The 23,153-nt window shown below is 35.3% G+C and overlaps 1 protein-coding gene across 4 annotated transcripts in view; it reads right to left on the minus strand.

Moving 5' to 3' along the window:
• The window catches only part of SNTG1 (syntrophin gamma 1), a 341,044-nt gene that overhangs the window by 101,428 nt on the left and 216,463 nt on the right, over positions 1–23,153 (minus strand). For 3 of the 4 annotated variants that reach the window (XM_026097832.2, XM_026097823.2, XM_064507560.1), the window contains 3 exons: positions 6,224–6,326; positions 4,667–4,749; positions 1,397–1,527 (listed from right to left, as the gene is read on the minus strand). In XM_026097832.2, the coding sequence (XP_025953617.1) occupies positions 1,397–1,527; positions 4,667–4,749; positions 6,224–6,326 (317 nt within the window). Of the gene's footprint in view, positions 1–1,396; positions 1,528–4,666; positions 4,750–6,223; positions 6,327–21,455; positions 21,602–23,153 lie in introns of those variants that run through there. The other variant, XM_026097861.2, reaches the window with a different exon arrangement.

Below are 23,153 nucleotides of genomic sequence, written 5' to 3' on the forward strand. Positions count from 1 at the left end.
ATGATGCAATAAATCTAAAGTGAACTATGAGCTGGAGATAACTTTCACAGTGATTGGGAGATAAAATGGCAATGAAATTCAATGTTAATAAATGCAAAGTAATACATATAGGAAAAAATCACCTTAGCTATATATCAGCAATGAAGAGCTCTACTATAGCTATTAACATTCAAGAAAGAGATGCAAAAGTTACTACAAACAGTTGTCTGAAAACCATCAGCTCAGTGCCAGTCAGAAGGCAGCAAGTATTAGGAAAAAACAGAGAAGAAATGGAAAATGTTGTTATGCCCTTATATAAATCAGAAGGGATCCTGCTTACAGTTCCAGTCTCCTTATCTAATAGAGGATATATTAGAATTAGAAAAGACACAGAGAAGGTAACAAGGATAATCAGAGCTACAGAACGATTTCCCTAAAAGAAGATAACAACAAGCATCCTTCAGGCAGAAAAACACAAGACAGAGATCTAGAATTGTAAAAAGGTCAATCAAGAATGCTTATTTAGTATCTCTCATGAAACAAGGCTCCAGGCGCTGGGTCCACCCTCCTCCCGCTCCTCAGGGCCTGGCCGCCGGTGGTCAAGGGGAGCTTGGCCATGGCACGACTGTGGGACCTGGGCTCAGGCCACTGTGAGAGAGCTGTGGGCACCACCGCTTGCCAGCTCAGGCCGTCACCACGCTCCTCGCCTGGTTTTCACTGTGGCCCTGCTTGTGCCTGCCCATGTAATCCTCTGATTCGGGCCCCCACCTGCAGGCTGCCCTCCCAGCTCGACCTTGGACTTGCCTCATCACTTGCGTGATGCCCGAGGCTGCCCCCAGCCTGTCCCGCTCCTTCGTGGGGCGGTGGGGCAGATCCCTGTCCACGAGGACATTGCCTTGGCCGGCCTTACTGGCATGCTCCACACCTGGCTGCCCTTCCCGTGGGGAGCAGCTGGCCCTTGCGCTCCCTAACAGCAAGGTTATTTCCCCCAGTGAAAATATCAGGTGAGGGATTTAACACAAACAAAAGGAAGCGCTTTTTAAAAACTTGACATAATTACATTTTAGTGCTCAATGCCACAGCATGTTGCCAAGGCCAAAAAAAAGAAGCTTTTGAGTACAAAACCACCAGTAGTGACTAAATATGATCTAAGTGCACACGCAGACTGAGAAAATTGCTGACCACTAGGTGCAAGTAGGAAGATCACACATCTTCCCCACATATCCCATCCTGGCTGACATTAGAGCTGAATACAGGGTTAGATGGAGCTACGGAGACCATTAAGACATTGCTGATGTTCTGCACCTTCAACAGCTATGGTGCAGCTAATAATGCCATTCCTCTAAAAAGACAGATTCCTAAAAATTGTTACTTTCCACCAAGAAGTCAATAGTTTCAACTTTCTGAACTTCTTTACCTGCACAAATCTGATCCTGGGAGGTACTGGGAAAAACGTGAATGAAGAAGTGGAATTAATCGGAGATCACACCATCTTTTTTCCCACCTAAGTCCTGGGGATGCTGGCCACGAGGAACATGATAATGTATCCTGAAAAACATTTAAAAGGTCCGTCTCAGTTTTTGGGCTTCATTGTAAGTTCTCAGCAGATTTGGAGAGAGAGAGAGAGATTTCAAAGACTTCATGTTTCATTTAGCACAGTCTTCACTTTCCCCAAACCCTTTTGTATCAGCTTTAGCTAGCATTGGAGTTTTTCACAAAAAAAAAAAAAAAAAAAAAAAAAAAAGCAAACTTATATTAACCTAAATATCAATATTCTTAGAGGAAGCATAAGGAACAGTCTCCTAAAAACTTGGGGAAAATAAATTGTATCATTTTATTGAGATGACTAGTCAGAAATAAAAATGAATATTTACTACAGACCACATTATCAAATATTATTTTTAAACCTTTATTCAGTATATAGGATTTCTCTAAATTATTCACTATACAATCCTAATTCATTTGCTTCCTGTGGCTCCATACACATTTACATACACCTGTCTATAAGAAATTCACATCAAAGCCTGGTACTTGTGAATGAGATTTATCCCATGTACTGAAAATTATTTATTTAAACCTACATGCTTATGAATCAATATTTGAATTTGACGTATTTACACAAGGCATTATTCATAATAAAATTCAGCTTAATCATGACTTCTTCATATCTATGAAGAATGAGTATTTAAATATCCACAGCCTAATACCAGCAGTGGTTTTTAATGAATATAGACACTGGATTTGAGTGAGAGATGCTTTTAGAGAGTAAAATGGTCAAAATGTATTAAAAAAACAACAACAACAAAAAAAAACACCTTGTCCCTTTTCCACAAAGTGGTATATGAAACAGTGCTGGTCAAGATGCTATTCCTTGAAGAAGCATGCATCTCACATTGAATATCTGAAATGTATTTAGTACTTTTACTGTATCAATGAAATTGTAGCTGCTGATTCTATATTACTTAGGAAGGTTTTTGTTTTCTTTTTTTTCTTTTTTTTTTTTTTGCCTCAAGTTTGATCTTTTTCTTACCTGTATCTTCTATGAAATAAATGTAAAAAACAAAAATTAAGTACACCTTGTGATGTGACTTTCTATGAAGATCTATGGAGTTCTATTATCTATGGAGTGCTGAGATCTATGGAGTCCAAGCTGGACTTTATTTTTACATATATGTTCATATATCTTTTATGTATATAAAACAAAACAAAAAAACACAATTTTTGTAGAGACAAGATCATTACAAACAATAATTTAGCTGAACAACAGGGCTTTCCTAAGTAGATTCACATATTTGAAACACTGAATCTCTAGATTTCTCTCTAGAGAAATGTTCCATAGTTTCAGTCCAAATAAATAAATGATTCAATACAAAGACTAAGCGAGGACATGTTTCTGAATAATGTCTTGAGTTTTAAGTCTGCTTCCAGGAACATTTTTTCAACAATGAGTATACTTAGGGAAAATGTTGAAATGCAGCAAAAGTAAAAGATGTAAATTGTAGGCCTAGATCCAGCTGCAACAAAAATCGTAACCTCACCTTTTAGCTTTCATAACCCTACGAGTTGTTGAAAAAAGACCAAAAAAAATCTCATCTACTCCAAGTTTTTCTGAGTCAGGAGTCTCCTTCATGTGACTCACCAAGGCTGTAAGTTAAGACACAGACTATGACCATGAACCATAATGTATTCTACAGAATCTCCTAGGAGAAAGAATGACCATAATGTAAGAGTTGTACCTAATTTACGAATTACGGTTTATGTTTAGGAACATAGGTCTCATTCAGTTTTATGAAACATCCATTCCCCATTACTAGGTCATATCTGAGGTAGGACCCACACTCTGGTGTTCACTAGAAGAATTTAATTTAGGGATCATGTGAATTATAGACTCATGATACCTGATTATATTAAGTGAAAGAAAAAGACTTCTGCTTCAGTAAATTATTATCAGTTCAAATAGAAACTGTAGCTAATTTAGATCAGTTTTGACACTTGCAAAAATAGGATTCACAAATGTAAGCATGATTTTTATCCTAAAAGCAAAACCAGAATTGAGGTGGCCAGCAGAATAAGCTGCAACAGCCTTTTTATATACATATATTGGCTGTTGAGATAAGTCATTACTTCTGATGTTATTGCATTTTTAATAATTTTATTAATATTATTTGACCCTGATCCTGCTGTTTTTATCTCATTTTTATGAATTCTAGCTCATATAGACATGCATAAATCCTAAAGATTTCAGCTTATAATCAGGCTTAAAATCTTTGCTATTGACTTTTGAGCCTCTGTTTTTCTGTTTAAAAAGTTTGCTTGTTAAATAGAATAGTAAGATAAGCCAGAACTTAGAAATGGTTAGGTCTATTGAACAATTCTAACATTTCTGGCTTTTTATATATCTGTAATAAATATGACATTTACTGGGGTTTTTTTTCAGTACTTTTTACTTTATGCAAGTGTTTTCATCCATTGCACTGTTGAATACACACCAAATGCCCCCTTAGGGCTATATAAAATAACAGAAATTTTGTATTTCCTAAAAAAAATTTTTAGTAGCCCTTTGTTGCACTGCAAAGGCAACAAAGGCATCTCTTACTAAAAATCTGAATATAGATCTGTATGTAGAATTTCATCCTAAAGGGATTTTCCTCCATAATGTTATCATTCTTTAAGAGTATTTGTAATACTAGCTACTAAAATTAAAATGCAAGCCTTAAAAACAGGTACAAACATACACCTCAGTAATCTCCCTTTCAAGAAAATAAAAAGCATTTTTTTTATTAGAAGTTGAATGAAGCTTTATCAAAAATTCTAAATAACAAATTAAATAAACACCTTGGAAAAAAAGTTCTGAAAAAAAATTTTTTTCCATTTTTAACGATGTCTAATTTAAATTCCTATGCTGTTCAAATACAGCTAGAAGAACAAACTTTTGTAAAATCCCTATCGCTTAGATAAAAATAGTAATTGCATCTATCAGGCCATAATCACAGCTGGTCTGATTTGTCATAGTTTAATTCCTAGTCACAGTATCTGGCAACTCTTTTTGCCCCCTGTGGATCTGTCTATCTATCTCCATTGTTAATTAGAGCTCCTTCTCTGTTGCTGTCTTTTATTAGTTATTTCTACTTCACTATTATGGTGTTATTTTTTTGTGAAATCACATCAAGGAATTGTAAGCTCTTACCGTATTGTTGGGATGGTAGTTGAGATGCAAACCACTGTCACACAGTGGGGAAGAGGTGCCGCTGCTTTGGTCACTGGGGGCACCTAATACAAATATGAATACACAGAAAAATGTTCATTAATTGATAACATTATAGTTCAAAGTTGTGCATGTATATGTATGCCCCCCTGCCCCCTGCTTTTAGTTTTGTCTGACATTCATCTGTTTTCTCCATTCAACCCCATATCATAAGTCAGCATCCTAACCTCGAACCTCTAAAGTGGCCAATATCTGTCTTGTGGTTTGAGTGGAGCTTGCTTTGGATCAAGAAACCTTCCCCTGGTGCTTTGCTAAACAGATGTTAATACTCTGTTTGGTATGGAAAACAAAACAAAAGGTTTTGCAAATTTGATAACAGAAGGAAAGTGTGCACTTTCTCACTTGTTCGTCACCAGAAGGAACTAGTCACACAGCGCTTCTGTTATATGCTAAGAAGTTTACAGTTCCAACTGTTCTTGCAACAATTTAGGAAGTTACAGTGCTACACTCGATACATAATATTTATTCAATAGCTATATATCATAATATCTATTCAAATACATGCTTGTGTCCCTTACTCTGTACTCTATATAGGATACCACACCTTTCATAAAAGGGGCAATGGGATACAATTTTATTTAAGAATAAGAAAATACTCGTGGTGTTCTAAATTTTCTCTAGTCTTACTCACTAAAATATGATACATGGGCAAAAGGTAAAGATGCTGCTTCAACAAATGACTATATAAAAAGATCGTTTTATAACTCAGTTTGTTTGAGTCCTACTGACTTAAAGTTGAAAGCTAAACCGCAGTCAAATAAAAAAGTTATTGCTTCGTTACTTAAAAATTAAGCAATAATTTTACCCTTTTGGGAGATGGAAGAAGAAAGAAAACAAGCAGGACTAAAGCCAGAGGCCCACACATACACAGACGTTTAGGTATGCTGCAACAGTCTATAATTATGCACCCAGACTTATAATTTAATATAATTAAGGGAAGGCAGCTGTCTCCATATGTTTCTCATGGGGCTAGTTGACTAAAACTTTGTTGGACCTAAACAAAATACTAATCAGCTAGATTAATTTATTTTTAGGTACAGAGACACCTCTACCAAAGCCTCTGATTGAATTTTAAATTAAGAAGTTAAGCCCTCCAAATACACAACCTCATTTTCATATTTAGAAAACAAAACTCTTCCAAAATGAAATGTTCTCTGATAATGCCTGAAAATGCCTTTTAAGTACACTGTATCTGAATGTAAGCTACTGTAAATTAATAGAATTGCATTGACTTAACTGCAACTTTGCCGATTCACACAAGCCAAGTGCCTGGTGGTTGGTCTGTTGAATAAAGATAATAATCTTTTGCTTGAGGTGAATGTTAATACAGGACCTGGCAAGATGTGCAGCTCATATTCAGGCCAACACTGGCTGAAAAAGCTGCTGTCAAACACTCTCAATGCACAGTAGGTTCAGAAATTTAAGTGTTCACATGTGCATTGGACAGAGTTTTCTTCTGGCCAACTAATAAAGGCTTACATGCACAGTCTTCATTCAGTGGCAGTTTGAGAAAAGCAGGTGCTCTTTTCAGGAAGGATACGGTTAGGGTCACTTCTTCCCCCGCGTTGCGAAGGACCTGAACCTGGAGGGGGAATACAAACAGGAAGCCTTGGAATAAATGCGCGACTGAAATACAGCAGCAAATGTAAGTAAGGGCACACAGCTTTCACATACCAGACCGTAACTGCTTTGCAACTTCTTGCAATGACATATTTTTACAGGAGAAAGTAGATAGAAAAGCTTACTATGTGCTTGTCTGTCGTGTGCCTAGTCACACAAGCCTATCACTGTCAAGTGGTAGGGGAACTGGCCTCCTAATTAGCACTGGCTGGTGCTATGACTGCTCCCTGACACCTTTCAGCTGCACACTTCCCTCTTTCTTTATATCCTAACATCATCCACACCAGCCTATATGTACAAAAAAACCCCAAACAAACAAGAAAAGTCCTTTTTCTTTTTCCGGCCAAGCTTATATCATAAATCTCCTATCAAAACAATAGCAGTATTTTCCACAGCTGTGCTATAATCCTATGGATATGTCTTTCCAATAGCCGAATAGTTAAATTTAGCCAAAGCTCTGCAGCAAGGGCTGAACCTTCCTGACGGCCACAGAGGAAAAGTACCTATTGTAAGTCTTAAGTCTTGGATAAGCATAAGCTTGGATTTTACCACATGGCAGCTTGCATTTCTCAGGTAGGAGCACAAGCAAATCACCTATAAATGCTCTTAGACCTCCTGTAGTCTCCCGCAATTGCACCCACTGTTCTTGTTTCCATTGTTAATACTCCCATGGTGCGTCCGAGAATCACTGCCAACCACACAGTGCTGAAGGGGAACTCCAGGCACCCCGTCGGAGAGGTACAGCGGAGGCACAAGAGCACCTAAGCAAAATGTACTTTGAAGCAGAGACATAACATTGAAATCCCTTTACAATAAGAAAGCAAAGTATCAGGTCACATAAACTGTGGGCTTCAGAGAACATCTCCTATCCTTCTGGCTTTATTACCTAGCAACACTTTAAGGGCTGATTTTACTTGGTCTTACAAAGACTGAGGATTGCACCATGCTGCTCCTCTAGTGACTGCACTTCTTGTGTGAAGAGCTGGAGGAATGTTTGGACAGCTATTACAGAGTGACATATTAGGCAAATGTCCTGAACTAACATATATTTGTCCCATTTCTGCTGTGTTTTCATGGTATTTGAATAACACACCAGTAACCTTTCTCACATGCTGCTGCTTGTGAGAAAGCCTGGTAAATTAATTTATGGAGGATTTCTATTATTTAATTTATACATAGGAATTAGCATGTTGATAACCTGTTCTGCGCATTTAGTTACGTGCAGTTATACTGTGATGCTTTCAAATGGAGCCACTCCACTATGTTAAGCTAACTTAAAGTAATTCTTCAAGAAAAATGTAAACATAGATTTATACACAATACTCCCCATTCCACACTGGTTGATATAGAGTAGTAACAATCTGATCACAGCATATTTGATTCAGTATCTGAAATCCATTATGAATCTTTAGGTTCCTTATTGTTTCTTTAAGATAGCACAGTGGTTGTCAAACCATATTTATACGAATGTGTGTGAATAAACACACACACACACACACACACACACACACACACACACACACACACACACCCCAGAGCAAAAAATTCATCCCTTTGAATTGCTTCCCAAACCTTCAACTGTAACATAAGCCTCTTTAATGAGCCTCTCCTACTTCTGAAATGTTTTATATCATAGAACTGGCAAGTAGTACTTATTTCACAGAAAGGCGATGAGTTGTAGTCCACCCAGTAATAGTTTAGATGAAGACTCTGAAGTCTTGAATTCCATCACAGAAGCCACACTGTATCCTTAGCCTCCATAAGAGATTCATCCTTCTCTTCTCTTATGTGATGGTCACACTGCTCAGAATAGTTTCGGCCAAAGCAGAAACTTACTGGCATGTATTCTGTGTTGAAATGATAGACGTTGAAGTGATGGACAAAGTGCAGAAAAAATACGGCTACCCTCCACCTCGTTAAATATGCTTTTTTTTCTAAGTCAAGAACAAGGGAGAAGGGGAAAGTTGCAGCATTAGTAATTCTAATTTATAGAGTTACCTTTCAAGATACATGAAGAATAAGTGGATAACATTTGTGAAGGAAGCTGAGACAGTAAACTCTGCCCCTGAATCTTTCTTTTTCCAAGATTTAAATAAGCCATGAGTTTACATGATTTCATTTGATAATATATTGTTCTATTAAGGCTAGAAGTTGCTGTAAGTAGTCTACTGTGACCTTTTTCTCTAAAGTCTCTCTCTAAACCTCTTTATCTCATAGGAGAAAGAATTTAAGCTGGTTCACAATTTAGTTGAATTCAGCCACACTTATTTTGCTAAAGCAGATTTTGGAGTATATAAAATGTATAATCCAAAAACTGATGGGATTCTTATCTGCAGAATAATGATATATAGAAGATACAAAAACAACAACAACAACAACAACAAAACTAGTTAATGATTATGACAAAGAGGACACATGAGCCCTGAATCTCATTTCATTTACTTTCTAGTCATTATCAAAATCTTTCTAGGAAATAAGCCTAGCAGAAGAAAATGAGATCCTTAATTAAATTAATCAATTAATCTTTTCAAGCTCTCTGTTGAAAAATTTATTTTTATTTTACATTAAAAAATGAACAATTACTGACCTGTTTTCAATCAAGCATGACCTATAGGATTCATTTACCTTGTGCCTCCATTCTAGGTTCCGTCTTAGATTTCATGTATCATGCCATACTGTCTCCTCTCCATTCAGAAAAAGAATGAGGTATAATAGGAAATCTACTCTTACCAAGGAATGTTTTTATGGTATACCAGGGAAGCTCATGCTCATGAATGGAAAATTAATTGATATTTGCTATAGAAAAAAAGATAATATATAGTCAAAAGTAATTTGACTTGTTATTATGGACAGTTATGTCTCCATATTATGGAAAAAGTAGATCTGAAAAAAAAAAAAGTCAAGTAATCTGACTGGAAGATAAAATGCAAGTATGAATTTCTAGAGATGTACAAGTATGCATGGAATTTTCCCAACAGTCTGAGTGACTGGTGTATTAATTCTTTCTTCTCTCTTTCATTGCCTCTCATTAATTTAGGTGAAAACTTTACAGCACTATGGTAAAATGAGGTCTTTATGAATGCAAAGGAAGTCCTTGTTCAGACTTGGAAAATGTGCGTCAATGAAAAATGAATATATTTGTTCAAGGATATCCATGTTTATCTAAAGAATTAATATCATATTCCATAAGCAAGGCAGTAAAAAGCATTTGCCACTAAACTAACTTCAAGGACAGACTGAAGAAACCAGTTGTCAATGACCACATAATTTTTAGATAAATAAATAGGTAGATACCTGCTCAGCCATCCCGCTTTCTTAATTAAGGGGGGAAAAAAAACCCTCTCTCACATTTATTCTGCATACATTGTCAATCAGACACTGTCACTGACAATGTATGTGTTAGTTATTTATTGCAGTCATAATTCAAGAAATATTTCAAGTTTACTTTCACACATAAGGGGGAAGCAGACTTTCAAAATCCTTTATACATCCTTTATAGAGTTACAGCATATTCTCTGATTTATAAGGAAACTTAAAGGTAGGCTGATCAGAGTAACTAACTCTTTTGATTTTTACCAGTACCCATCACATATACACATAAGCAAAAATATGACCAAAGACTAAAAAGTTAAGGATTATTTTCTACATTCTGCAAAAATAAAATAAAATAAAATGCAGTTATACTAAGAAATTGCAGTCATTGAGAAAACTTTCAGGATTTTTCTGATTTTGCAATGTCTACTTGTATATTTTGATATAGCTATGTTAAATTCCTGATGTTTTAGTCTACAAGTTTGAAAAAGGTATTTTGCTTTGCTCCCATCCCAGGATAGTGGCTATTTTAAGTTGGAAAAATAGAGAACTGTGGAGATCTTTCATCGCAGAAGGCTGAACAGTGGCATTAAAGTGGTACCACATTTTGTCAGCAAATTAAAAATAAAAAATCCGCACCAACTTTTTATGCTGTAGAACGGTCTGTACCTTCAAAAATATTTTTTTACTAGGGACAGTGCTTACAACTGCTGACTGCTCACTGATTTCCAGTACCAATTTCTTCCTTTTGTCAAATAAAGATTGGAACAGAAAATATTTTTTCTTCTTTAATTATGAAAGTGAATGAGACTAAGTTGTAATGTTAATTCAAATCTACTAAAAAAACAGCTCAGTCCACTGGATAAGGCACATAATGAGGTTTTCAGGCACTGTTACAGGTCTGCACAGCACAAGATCCATCATTTAACTATTCAGCTTCTAGCCATTAATTTGTTGAGCGTAATGCGCAGTGTCTACTGAAGACATTGTAATAAGGAGAAGTTCTGACACTGAGAAGCTCTAACATCTCCTCATCAACGTCATGGCAATAACCACTCCTAGCCTCCTTATCAAATATGTATTACTGTCCTACCTTAGTTCTATCGATCTACTAGGTCTACTAATTAATAATGCTCTATACAAGCCTTTTAAAGTGTAGGACTTAGACGGCAATTCTCTAAGCCTGGTTAAAATGGTAACTGAATTTAAAGTAAGTTTTTATTCCCTTGCCCTTTGTACCAGTAGTACCACTGATCCCATTTCTAGCAAAAACACTCCAACATTGGGTAGGACACATTAGAGGAACTAGTACTTTGTATGTCTCATTAAATCTAGCTATTTACTTGATGATTTCAATAAGTCCATGATGAATGGCTTTTTTAAGATACAGCACTCCTATAGTAATTGCACAGCTATGGAAACTCTCCTTTTGGAAGAGGCCCATATGCATTTCACCTGATGATTTGGGAAACACTGAATTCCTGACGGCAGAACATATGACCAGACACCATTAAAGAGATTTTATTCTCTAGAACACTCAACAGTCATATGTTTTATTTCTAGGGGCTGTACTGAATATTTGAGATGCAATTTTTTTCTATAAAGTCCTAGATTTTGGGTGTATTAATTCACCTGACTATGCCAGGTTTTCACTTTAATAGTTAATAATGAATAGTAGTAATATTTAATATGTCAATGCAGATATTGTATGAATTAAATAAATAAAAGCAATTTAGTATTGCTAATACTATTGCTATTACTACTGGATTTTGTTTTATTTTTTATTTCCTCTACTGTGCAATACTGCCCCTAAATTCCTGCTATTGTTTTAGATATCATACAGTTTTTTTGTTTTTATGTAGAGGTATTTGATGTGAAAAGAACAACACAGACAGAACCATTAAATACCATCAACAAACTTTCTCAAACAAAGCATAAACTTACTACCAGTGGGATCAGGAGTTAATTTACTTCTGCTGCAAAGTACATTATATAAGGTGGGCATCTTTGTGACCGAGGTGAGACAAACAAAAATAACAGTCGTACTCCTCTGAGGCAGTAGCTGTACTAAATGTTAGAACTAGAAGAACCAGTGTTTCTGAAGCAACAGTGTCTATATTTGTATTAAATTAATTGTAATGACTGCAAAGGGTCAATTTGAAGAGGTGAATTTTATGGTGGTGTGTGATACTACCAAATAAAAATTGCTGTATAATAATAACAATACTGATCTGAATTTTCAGTAATGCCCATAATGATATTACCCTTTAATTTGATAAAAACATTTAAAGTCCTAGTCCAAGAAAACATCTGCATATATGCTGAAGTCTCTCTGAATATATTCAGGAGAGCACTGAAGCATGACATTCCTCTGACTTCAATAAATATTCTTTCCCAAATAGGCTATAAACCTACTCTTAAATTACAAGTAAAATTTACCCACTGATAAAGTGGTAAAGACTAAAACAGAAGACATATATTCCCCAAGATCTGCAGGCCTCCTGAACTGGAGCAAATTCCACTCCTTAGTGCACTTTAAAGCAAAATCCATTTCTCTAATGCATACCTTGAATTATAAACATTTGAAAAATAAAGTAGAAGATACCTTCCTAGCCACTGTGGAGAGTTACACAATATATTTGCATTATCAGCTCTGTAAGTCAATAACACAATACGCATTGTGGTACAGTGTCATAAAGGCCCAAGCGTAGAAGGTTCAATGCAAATACGACAGTGTCTTGAAATATGTTTACTTGAAAAAAATCAACTTTTCGTTTAGTAAGGAGTCATGTACTTAAACAATATAGAATATCCACATTACAAACACATCACAGTACGAGAAGTTATAAATTCCTGTGATCTAATATTTATCACAATACTTGTCAACAATAGAAGTTAATCAACAAATATAGGAGTTAAAACTATCACAGCTTTTCCTCCTTTTCAGAAAATTTGTCTTATTGACGTACACGGCAAACTAAAACACCATTTTAAGACAGCAGTTCCAGCTCAGCCAGCACAACTGAAAATGTACTTTGATTTTACCATAGGTGTAGCTTTTAACTTTTTGCTGTCTGCTTCCAGGACCTCTATTAGATACTTTGCACCAAACCAAATAAGTTGTACACTAAAACCGGAGCTTCCTCAAACAAGGCCATAGGAAATGCAGAGCAGAACGGTGCATGAGACAAGGCTGCAGGAAGACATGCTCTGCTATTCAGAACCCTCTACTGCAGGTATCTTCCTACACACAGTCTTTTAAAAGATGGCAGGAGGCTAAAGTAATATTAGCAGTTACAGCAGACTGACCCTACAGAGCCTACCACTAAGCAACTGCTTTGAAAAGTGCCAGATAACGGTTTAAGGCTTTCAGGATGAGGCAGGAATGAAGGTAGCACTTAGTGAAGCCTCCAGTTACTAAAACACTATATAAAAGATCATTTCAGAGCAATATACACAAAGATTCGGGACTTGATGCCTTTTGATAAGTCCCATCAGAATGACCATTTAGAAACAGGATTATTCCTGATTCCAAGTGACAGCATTCATTTGAGCTAGACCATCAGGTGCTCTCTCAGATGCACAACATCATAGAGCTCTGATTACAGTTGTCTTCTGGCTTCCATCACAGATCTTTGCCCTACCTGTTTTCACAGTCTCATGGACTTTAGAGCACAGAGAACATGCAACCTCAAGACCTGTACATAAAACTTTAGTAGAAAACTAAGTGATCTGCATTTTGAAATAAAGATGTAATCAAATTTCAAGCCTACATGCAAAGTAGGCCATTTGCATTAGCTGACACTGAGAGACATCTATACAATTTGTTCATAAGAAATGACTAAAATAATGAGATGTAAGTAATATGTATAAGTGTAATGAGGATGTACGAGAAAGTGAATAATTTCAGAAGTAATTTATTGAAAATATAATTAATTCACACACACACATAAAACCCCCAAACCTTCCATCAGGCAGCAGAGGACCAAATATAGGCCACACAGAGGACACAGACTCCTGTAATTTCTTTTCCAGTGCAATTCCAAGGGAAAAAGAGAAGCAAATACTGTTTCTTTAGTGATATATTTGCAATCAAGTTTTTGAAAGAAAAATCTGTTTTTAAATTTTCAAGTTGAAAACCTGTGAAATAGAGTATTTACTAAGATGTCTAAAAGATCCAACATCAGTTTTTTAAGTCTTTAAATATTATTATCCTCAATCAATGTTAAAATGTTTAAAAATCTTTCCATCAGCATAGCAATAGACTGCAATTATTGTTTAGTTGCATGTTTATTCTTTCAAAATTAATATAGGAATGTATCAGTAAAAGATAACAATGAAAACATACGAGGGAAAAAAACTATCTGTAAAGTAAAAGCCTGGAAAAATGCTCTGGCAGTATTTTCCTATTCTTCTTTCATTAATCGTAGCATCGTTAATAAACATCATGAAGAAAATATATTGCTATAAGCAGACAAAGTGCTTAATTTGCATTCACAGGTCTTGTACGCTAATTTTCTGTTTTATTAAAGACTGCATTAACTGGTCATCGTAGTTCATAGTATATCAAATCATTAGCAGGCCATTAGCCCAATGCAAAAGCTATGTAAAGCAAGGAATTAGAACTTCACTTGTTAAAACTGGTCTATGAAAACTGAGAACTCCACGCCCTTAACAGTTCCTCATCCAAACATTTCATATGATATTCAGAAAATGAGAAATATAAATCCCTTAGATTTCAACTCTACTACCAGACTGCACACCACAGTACCAAAAATTGAGCTTTACTAAAAAAGTGGTCAGGAAAGAAGCTCCTACGGTACACTTGATTGCTTTCAGTGATCTACTAGCATTTTCTCAGCCTCAATCCAGCCGAGCTTCAGTCTAAAGAAAAAGTCTCTTCCAAACAATGGGCTTGAGGAATGTTTCCCAATCTATATTCCATGGGCTACTATTGGTCTTGGACTGTGGTCCATGAAAGAAACAAATACACACACATACATTCATTAGCCATGCAGTTTTACACTGAGTTATCTTTCATTGCAACATGAAATTGAGTGGGAAATTAAATACAGCATTTTCGTTTATAAACAGATAATGCATAGTGCAAAAAATAGCATTTTTGACTGTTGTCAAATTGGTACTTTGTTACATATTACATTCTAATGTATATTGAATTCTATAATGTATATTGGAATATGCATAGTATGATTAAAATTGTATTTTAATGTTCTGATGAAAGGATAAGCATTGAATATACTGAAATTTGACTTGTTCCATTTATAGACCTTACTTCAGTGTTCAAATGATCTGCAGTTATTCGTGACAAGAAAATACCTACAAAAACAAAAAAAATCCCCAAAGAATCCAAAGTATATGTCAGAGTTGAACCACAGAAGTGCCTATCTTCATTTTTACATTACCTACTCCCTGTATGGCTCTACTTCTTTAGGATTACTCTTCTGAATAACCTGTGCAGTCATATATTTTTAAGAACTCATCTACTTTAAATTCTCATAGCTATTCCACTTTTAAAATGTTATATATTCAACTCCTGAGCCCCTACTATCTTTCCCTGCTAATTCATAAATAGACATTTTTGTAATTATATATTTAATGCATTCCAAAACAACTAGTTAAAAGGAATCAAGCAAATCCCTTAATAACACTTCAAATGTTAGGCATAGCATAGAATGGCTCCTAGCATGGTTGAAACAAAATAGCATTTTTTGAATAATTTAAGATATGAAATCAGAAACTTGTATTCTTTTGGACAACAGGAAGTGTTACTGTAGTTTTCCAATCATAAATTACAACTGCATGGGATTGATACAATCACCACCAGGTATTTAGCTAGACCACTCAATCCCTCCTTCTGTCACATATTTTAAATCAGGCAAATTTTTGTTTCAACTAGTTGTATTACTATGCATCTTGTTGGATTGCATCTTCTACTGGTATTATATGCTTTCATTACAATAATATATATTTGTGTGGACCTCTCATTTTTTGATCACTCTGAAATTTACCTATGAACCAGATTTTGTTTGGGATCAGTTCCATTGTCACCATCCAAATCAGATATTGATCAAAGCTACTTTGGATGTAATGTGTGATGCTCTTGATTCAAACAACAACAAAACGAAACTCCTACCGAAATGGAAGAACAATTTACACCACTGTTATTACAACATCTACAGATTTCTACACAGCTTTGCCAAAAGGTTGCACAGCATCCAGGAAAAACATAACAAGACGAAGCAGACAGGATCCAGTTAACAGCAGTCTAGCCAATGCACCTAAATAATGCCACAGGCATTTCAGCAGAGAAAAGTATTATGCAGTCATGCATACAACAAGAAGTAGCAGAACTGTTGATTATAGTTACAGGAACTGTGATGGGCCCCAAGTCAACCAAAGACTAGAGACAGATATAGTAAAGCTCAATTTAATGACCGCCCACTTTTCCTTGAAGTGGGAATTTCAAAACACACTTATAAACACTTTTATTAGAAGAAAGAAAATAGTATGCCAGGACAAAAATACTCTAAATGAATGAAAATCAGAACTACTGAGTGAAAAAAATTAGATAAGCATACCCCATGCTCATTATGTCTTTTCAGAATTAGGACACTTTCCTGAATCTTACCTTTAGAAATTCTACAACTTCTGATGGCTCTCAGGGCTGAGCTCCCACATTCTCTGGTGAGTTGCTACAGAAGCCTCCTTTCCGCCATCTCTGGAGATTGTGGGGGGGGTCAGCTCCCCCACAAGGAAGCCTATTGCTCTACTACAAAGGTTTGCCAACCTGCAATCAGGCTGCAAACTTCCTAATGACTCTCTTTCTCTCCCTGAAAGCTACCTCCTGTATCCCAAAAAGTTATCTGACCTAAATATTTTCAGCAACTTCCAAGGAAAAAAAGCAACCAAGTCAAAGTAAAATACTAAATTTTTTTTATGTGCACCCAGCTGTGCTTTTAAAGGAATACTCAACCTGTAGCAAGCAGGAAACAATAATTATTTCTATTATTAGTTCAATTATTCATCATAGAATTACTCACCAAAAGCTAGAATTAGAATACAAAATAACACTTTTCTTTTAAGTGTGCTTACAGTCAGATGAACAATAGGCTATCCCCCACCAGCCTACAGAGAATTTCTTATGTTAGGCATAAGGTATATTTGACTTCATACTAATCAGATGCCAACCGCAGCAGTAGGCTGAGATTTTTTTTTTTTTCTTCTTCTCAACTACATGTTATGGAGAATATTCAGAAAAAAACTGTCAACACCTGAAGAACATTTAAGTTACCTCCAATGGCTTTGCATATAGCTTCTTCATATAACAATTACTCTCTACTTTCAAGGAGCCAATTTTACATCCAAGAATTAAAATTACATCCAATTTACATCCAAAATTAAAACCTGTTTTTAAACAAAATCTAGACCATATTTTAATGCACAGATCATATGTGGAAATTCCTCCTACTCATCATATCTACATAACGTCCTTGTGAAATCTATCTTTATTGCTCATGCAAACAGTATAATTTTAGCAGTTTTTAGCCGAATATAATATAAAAAAGGTAAGAATAAGGCAAATTCAACTTATGAATTCTCTGTAGCAAAAATTTCTTGGTATTGTGATTCTCTAATGGGACTTTCAGATAGTGAAAGATGGATAAGACAAGACTTGTATGAAAGCATTTAGGTCTAGTCAGAGGAATTTAAAAGACAGTCTCTTGAACTCAAAAAATTAAGCTTATTTAGGGTATAATATACTATAATATATACCATACTAAATACTGCATCATAGATTTCCCTGATCATCATTAAGCGAGTTTTTGACTACAATGCAGTAATCTGCAGAAAGACAAAACATACTGGAATGCCACTTCCTGATGCTAAGAGCTGGCACAAAAACACTGAACGCTGAATACAGGCCAGAGCTTCATTCATGAAATTATTGACAAACTAAATGGGTAATAATATCAACATCTCTTATACAGAACATTAAGATTTTGCTTGTGGTCTGAAGGTATCATGGCATATAGTCCATGATAAAGGATTCACAAGCCTAGAAAAAATTATGTATAGTGTATTAGCTACTTTGATCAAAACTCCAACACATTTGAACAGAAAGTCATAAGGTGGACTGAAGAAAATGTTGTGTATGCCTTGCCAAAAGCCATAGAAATATTTCAGCACTTCTATTCAGACTCAGGAGTCTCCATACCCTATACAAAGTCTCATAAAATATTCAGAATAAAGAAAAAGACTGAAAACATTATTAATGTTACATTAAGAAAACTGGCTTGCATCAGCTATATTCTAACTAATTCACAGAATAAACTAATTTGTACCATATATATCTGCACGATTCCTAGACCTTGTAGCTAAGATTGGAATAAATACGACTATGAATCCTTTTATGAAGAAAACTGTATTTTTCCCATGCTAGAGGAAGCTATGTGAAAAGCACAACTTTGAGAGTGAAGGTTTTGCTTTTTCAACAGAAAGATATTTTTCTTAAGTAAGGTTAAAAGTGGAAATGTTCTTCTAATTAGGTATAACAGAACCTGGACCCTAACTTGGAATTAAGGTCTCCAGATTTTGCAGGTAATGTCTGCTCCTGAGTAGGAGGAAATAATTCCAATGAAATTCTCTATTTTAAGGCATTTGGAGTTCTTTCTTTTCACAGTTAGATCATATGGCACTTTTTATATTTTTTCATTATAGCAATGAACTTAAAGAGTCTGAGGTTTCTAGCTCTGATTAACAAAACACTGAAGCAACTTGCTTATCTATTAAAAATAGAAGAATCCTCTGCTCATTCAGTCAAACTATTCACACACTTCAAATTTATTCAAAAAAGTGCATTCGCAACTGAGTTCTATTTGAAATTTTTGACACATATACTAAACAAATAAGTTTTGTTCTCTATGCTGTTTGTGAAGAGATCATTACTAATATTCAAAATGCATGCATATTAGTAAACTACATAAAATGTCTGGTATTTTTCTGCTCCTAAAGCTTCAAGATGGAAAGTCACCCAGTTGGCACAGCATTTTGAAGTACATTCTTAACTTTTTAAATCTCTTCTGAATAGAGAAAGACTTAAGCATTTGCTGGATTGCTTTTTGAAAACATAGCTTGAATTGCTTGTGTGACTAGGCAGAGCCTCAATTCTGGGTGAAAGAAAGATCAGTCCCAGAACAAGGGTTTGTTCACACTAATCTGCAAGACTGGGGTGAAACACACAGCCAATGGCAAATTTCACATTTACATACTCAATATAAAATTTGCTGTTGGCAAATATGACCTTAACATTTACTTTTCATGAACAGTCACACTAATCAAGCACCAACCCATAAATGCTCAAGGAAAATGAACACAAATGGTCTTAAAGAGTTTGAAATCAAATTTTAACTCCAAATTTGAATAAATATTAATGTACAAGCCTACTGCTATTTGTTCAGCTCTAAATGTTATCAACTTCACAACGACAGAAAACGTAATTCTTAGACAAATTTTTATTTGAAGTAATGTTTTAGATCAATACATGCTCTGCTAAGCTTCTTAGCAGCTCAGGACCTAATCTCTGAGAAAGATATTTCATTACATCAGGGAACACACTTAGTAGCAAGTTTTCAGCTGAGAAAATGCATAAGAACATTTTTATGCCATACAATGACAGCCTTTCTGCCACAGTATTATTATAATACTGCATCTAGCTGAAGTTGAGAAACAGACTTTGTTCATTGTAAATATTTGCAAAAAAGAAAGTCCTCAATTTAGCAAAGCACTTTTACATTCATACTTTTAGGCATGTATGTATTTTGCTGAAGCTGGATCTGACATAGTTACCAGGTAATATGAAATATCCACAAACAATATTGCCTCAAGAATTTAAGGATCATTTTCATTAGGATATAAATTTTAAGGGGTTTGGCAGCACTCAGTCTGGAGGTACTCACACTGGACATTAATTAAATATTACATATGTACAGATATTTTGGAATGGAAAGAGATTAGCAAATTCTAAGGCAGTAAAAAAGCTGGATTTGTATCTCTGTATAATTATGAAAATGTGCTGAATCACAGGTTTATCAGTTTATAGAATGAGGTCTTCTTGACCTTCAAAGTTAAGCAAAAATCTGATACATTCATCTAAAATGATCAGGTTAGCCAGAATTCACATTTAATGTTATTTCATTGCAACTCTCATTTTACCTTTTTTCATTTTCCTAATTAGGCAATAACCCCACAGAAAACTACTCTTGCCAGCAGTTAATTACCATTTGAGACTATAATAGCTTATAAAAAACATAATTTATATACAGTTAAAAAGAGTGGATGTGTTTTCTGAAGCAAAAATTGCAACCTCAACAACAGAAAAACAAAATGTTCTTTAAAATTCTGCTACATTGCTGCTAGATGGATATGCCAGAATATCAGCAAATGAATGCATGAAGTACAGGCCTCACCTTTAGAAATTCTAGGCCCCTCAAGCCTCAATAATTCTAATTCTAATTTACAATTTTCTCTGTGCTGTCACATGCTACAAAAATTCAGAAAATGAGCAAAACAATGCTGATGCTACTTAACACAAAGCAAGCACGGAATATCCATACAGGAAGAAGATTCAAAAATGTATATTCTTCCTTTTAGATAACATTTTCTGGTTGAGCTATAAAGGTTTTGACAACTACTGATATATTAAGAGCTGTAGAAGTAATTGTTAGAATAAAATTTGAAATGCCTAGGCACTGCCAAACTCCAAAGCTCCAGATGTTTTAATTGGAAAAATATAGTAGTTCTTTGTCTCAAAGATTTGTTATTTTTGTTGTTGTTGTGCAGTAGCTTCATTTTACTCTAATACCACACTTATTGCTTGATGGAAGGATGCTTAATACAGTTTGTAAAAATGATGTTTTAACAAAATTTTTCATCCATTAGCATTAATTATGGAAAATGCTAGGTCTTACCAACACTTCTCTCCACAATCAATAATTCGGAAATAATATATAGTGTCTTGAAATACACAGGTGATTTTGAATGAGTTTTGTATTAGATTTTCATGCAAGTATGACAGTATAAAAGATATTAATAACCCTTAAGATGACCGAGAGGTGGTGAAGATACTGTGAACTGTCTGTCTATCCATGTAATATGTAAATGCACTATATTCAGAATATTATAAGAAGAGAAGGCATTTCAATATTCAGGGAATCCAGAAATATCCTAGTACTTCTGATCAAAGTATTCCCTTGGACTTTGCTCTTAACGGGTCAGCATATTTAGAACCGTTGAAATGTTCTGAATCAGTATTGGCTTGACAAGGGCACATGAAGTAGAACAGAGCTATGTACATTTACTAGACCTCATTTAATGATATATGTCATTATCCTGGTAACGACATTTCAGCCTGTGATCATTGGCTACTTCCCATTTAGATCAAAAATACTAATAGTACAGGGAGGCAACAACTACTGCAGGTCTTTGCACCAAAATCTAAAGAATGGGTAATCTTCATAAATTTTAATCAAGAGTTTCTTGCTTCTGCCATCACATCTGCACCAGAGTTTTTCTTGTGACCTGTGACACTCTTACTGCTGTACCAGTTGCACTGCACACTGCCTTGCAAAACAACTAATAGAAAACAGGAAGCACCAATTTGAACTCGGAGACAACAGTACTATCAGGGCAACACTAAGAAAAAAGTATATATCTAGAAAATAGGCCCAGTGCTGACACACAGATACCAAAACACCAGTACCATACTGTACCATACTAGTGGCTGAGAAGTATGGGGTGGGCCATCAGGAAACCTCCATGTATCTGGCTGGAACAGTCCAACACTGGATACTATTGAAAAATATATAGGATCCATTCTCCTTTCCTCTTCCTCCTCCACCGAACAAACTGTTAAAAGACAAAGACCCATTGTAGAGAAAAAAAAAGACCTAAAAATATGTACAGGTGTTAGATAACCCGTGGATGAAAAGCTTCTTCCCTGCACCCATCTGATTCCACTAGAGCCAGAACAATGACAATTCTGAAGAGTTAAATCAGATACTGTAACCGCAGGAAAAATGTCTGAAGACTCTGTGTTTGTCTATGTGTTTATGCACATTTGCTCTTCTTTGAGTATGCCTCCTATTTGTGATTCCTTTAGGCTGACGAAATAATTACAAGCCCTCTCTTTTGCCTGTCTGGCTCTCTTGGGCCCCTGTCAAGCCATAAGAAATACATAGGTTGCCTTTTAGAGGTCAGCATTTGCTATCAGTCAGCGGTCAACAGCACATGGCTGTTTCATCTGTTTACAGAAATTACTGTTGTTGCATCACAGACAGTATTTTGTATTCCATATGGGTAAATGAAAACTTTTTAATGACAATTGTTATACTTATGGAAGGTTTCTTTTTTTCCAACATTAAATTTTTTTGAATTCACAGAATGCTTTGTATATGTTTCTTGCCTCTTCCTTTGGGTGGCCCCTGCTGTAGTCTCACTAGATTATTCAGTCATTATTCCACGTAAAACAAAAAACTCAAAACATCTAGCCAAAGTGGACTGTGCATCTTCAAATATGAACTACTCACATAAAAAGATTTAAAATAATTGGGGCTCTGGTGCTCACAAACATTTTCTTAGTTTCTGATTATTGTATAGCCTTGTATTTATGCACAGCAAAGCAAAGCAAAGTGGAATCCCTGTACCAAAGCCCAGCTGAGGAACATCTCAGTTGGAAGATGCTGTACAGAATAAAATCTTTCAAAAAGGATTCTGAAGGGAAAAACGGACAAACATATAAACAAACCTTAAAAAAACTGCAATTTGATTCCTATGGAAGCAAAAAACCCTGACTTGAAGTGCGTCTGATGGTACACGCTGTAAAATCTCTGTTCAACCATCAATTTTCTTTGCTCCACAGAAGCTTGGGCTTCCAGCATTAATAGAACCGCATGCCAAAGGAGCAGGCAAGGGCAGTTATTTGAAGTATGCAACACTCTAGTTGCTGATTCTCTTTCACTCCATCCCACTAAACCCCAACAGATTTTTTTGCTTTGAGGACCGTAGCTATGTAATAAGAAAACAATAATATTAATCATACAGACTCAATATTAGTCATACCAAGATTTTTTACCCCTTTCTATTACAAGTTACTAGTACAGATGAGTACTTTTAAGAGATGGATTTTTAATAAAAAAGCCAATATATTTACAAGCATCTTGAGAAAAATAAATTAAAATATAAATTAGGAAAACACGCAACACAGATTTGTGTATTTTAAAAGTACAATAACTGCTTGAATCAGTCCAAGCCTTTACTGATTTTAGCATAAATTTCTTTATTCAAGAACTAAAAAACATAGCTAGAACTAGATGAGAAAAGTGTCTGAATACATATAACACTTCTGCTCCAGAATGTATCCTAATACAAGGAATTTCTGCCACATGGAACAAAACAGTAA

This window comes from Dromaius novaehollandiae, chromosome 2, assembly GCF_036370855.1.
Source record: "Dromaius novaehollandiae isolate bDroNov1 chromosome 2, bDroNov1.hap1, whole genome shotgun sequence".
Classification (NCBI taxonomy): Eukaryota; Metazoa; Chordata; class Aves; order Casuariiformes; family Dromaiidae; genus Dromaius; species Dromaius novaehollandiae.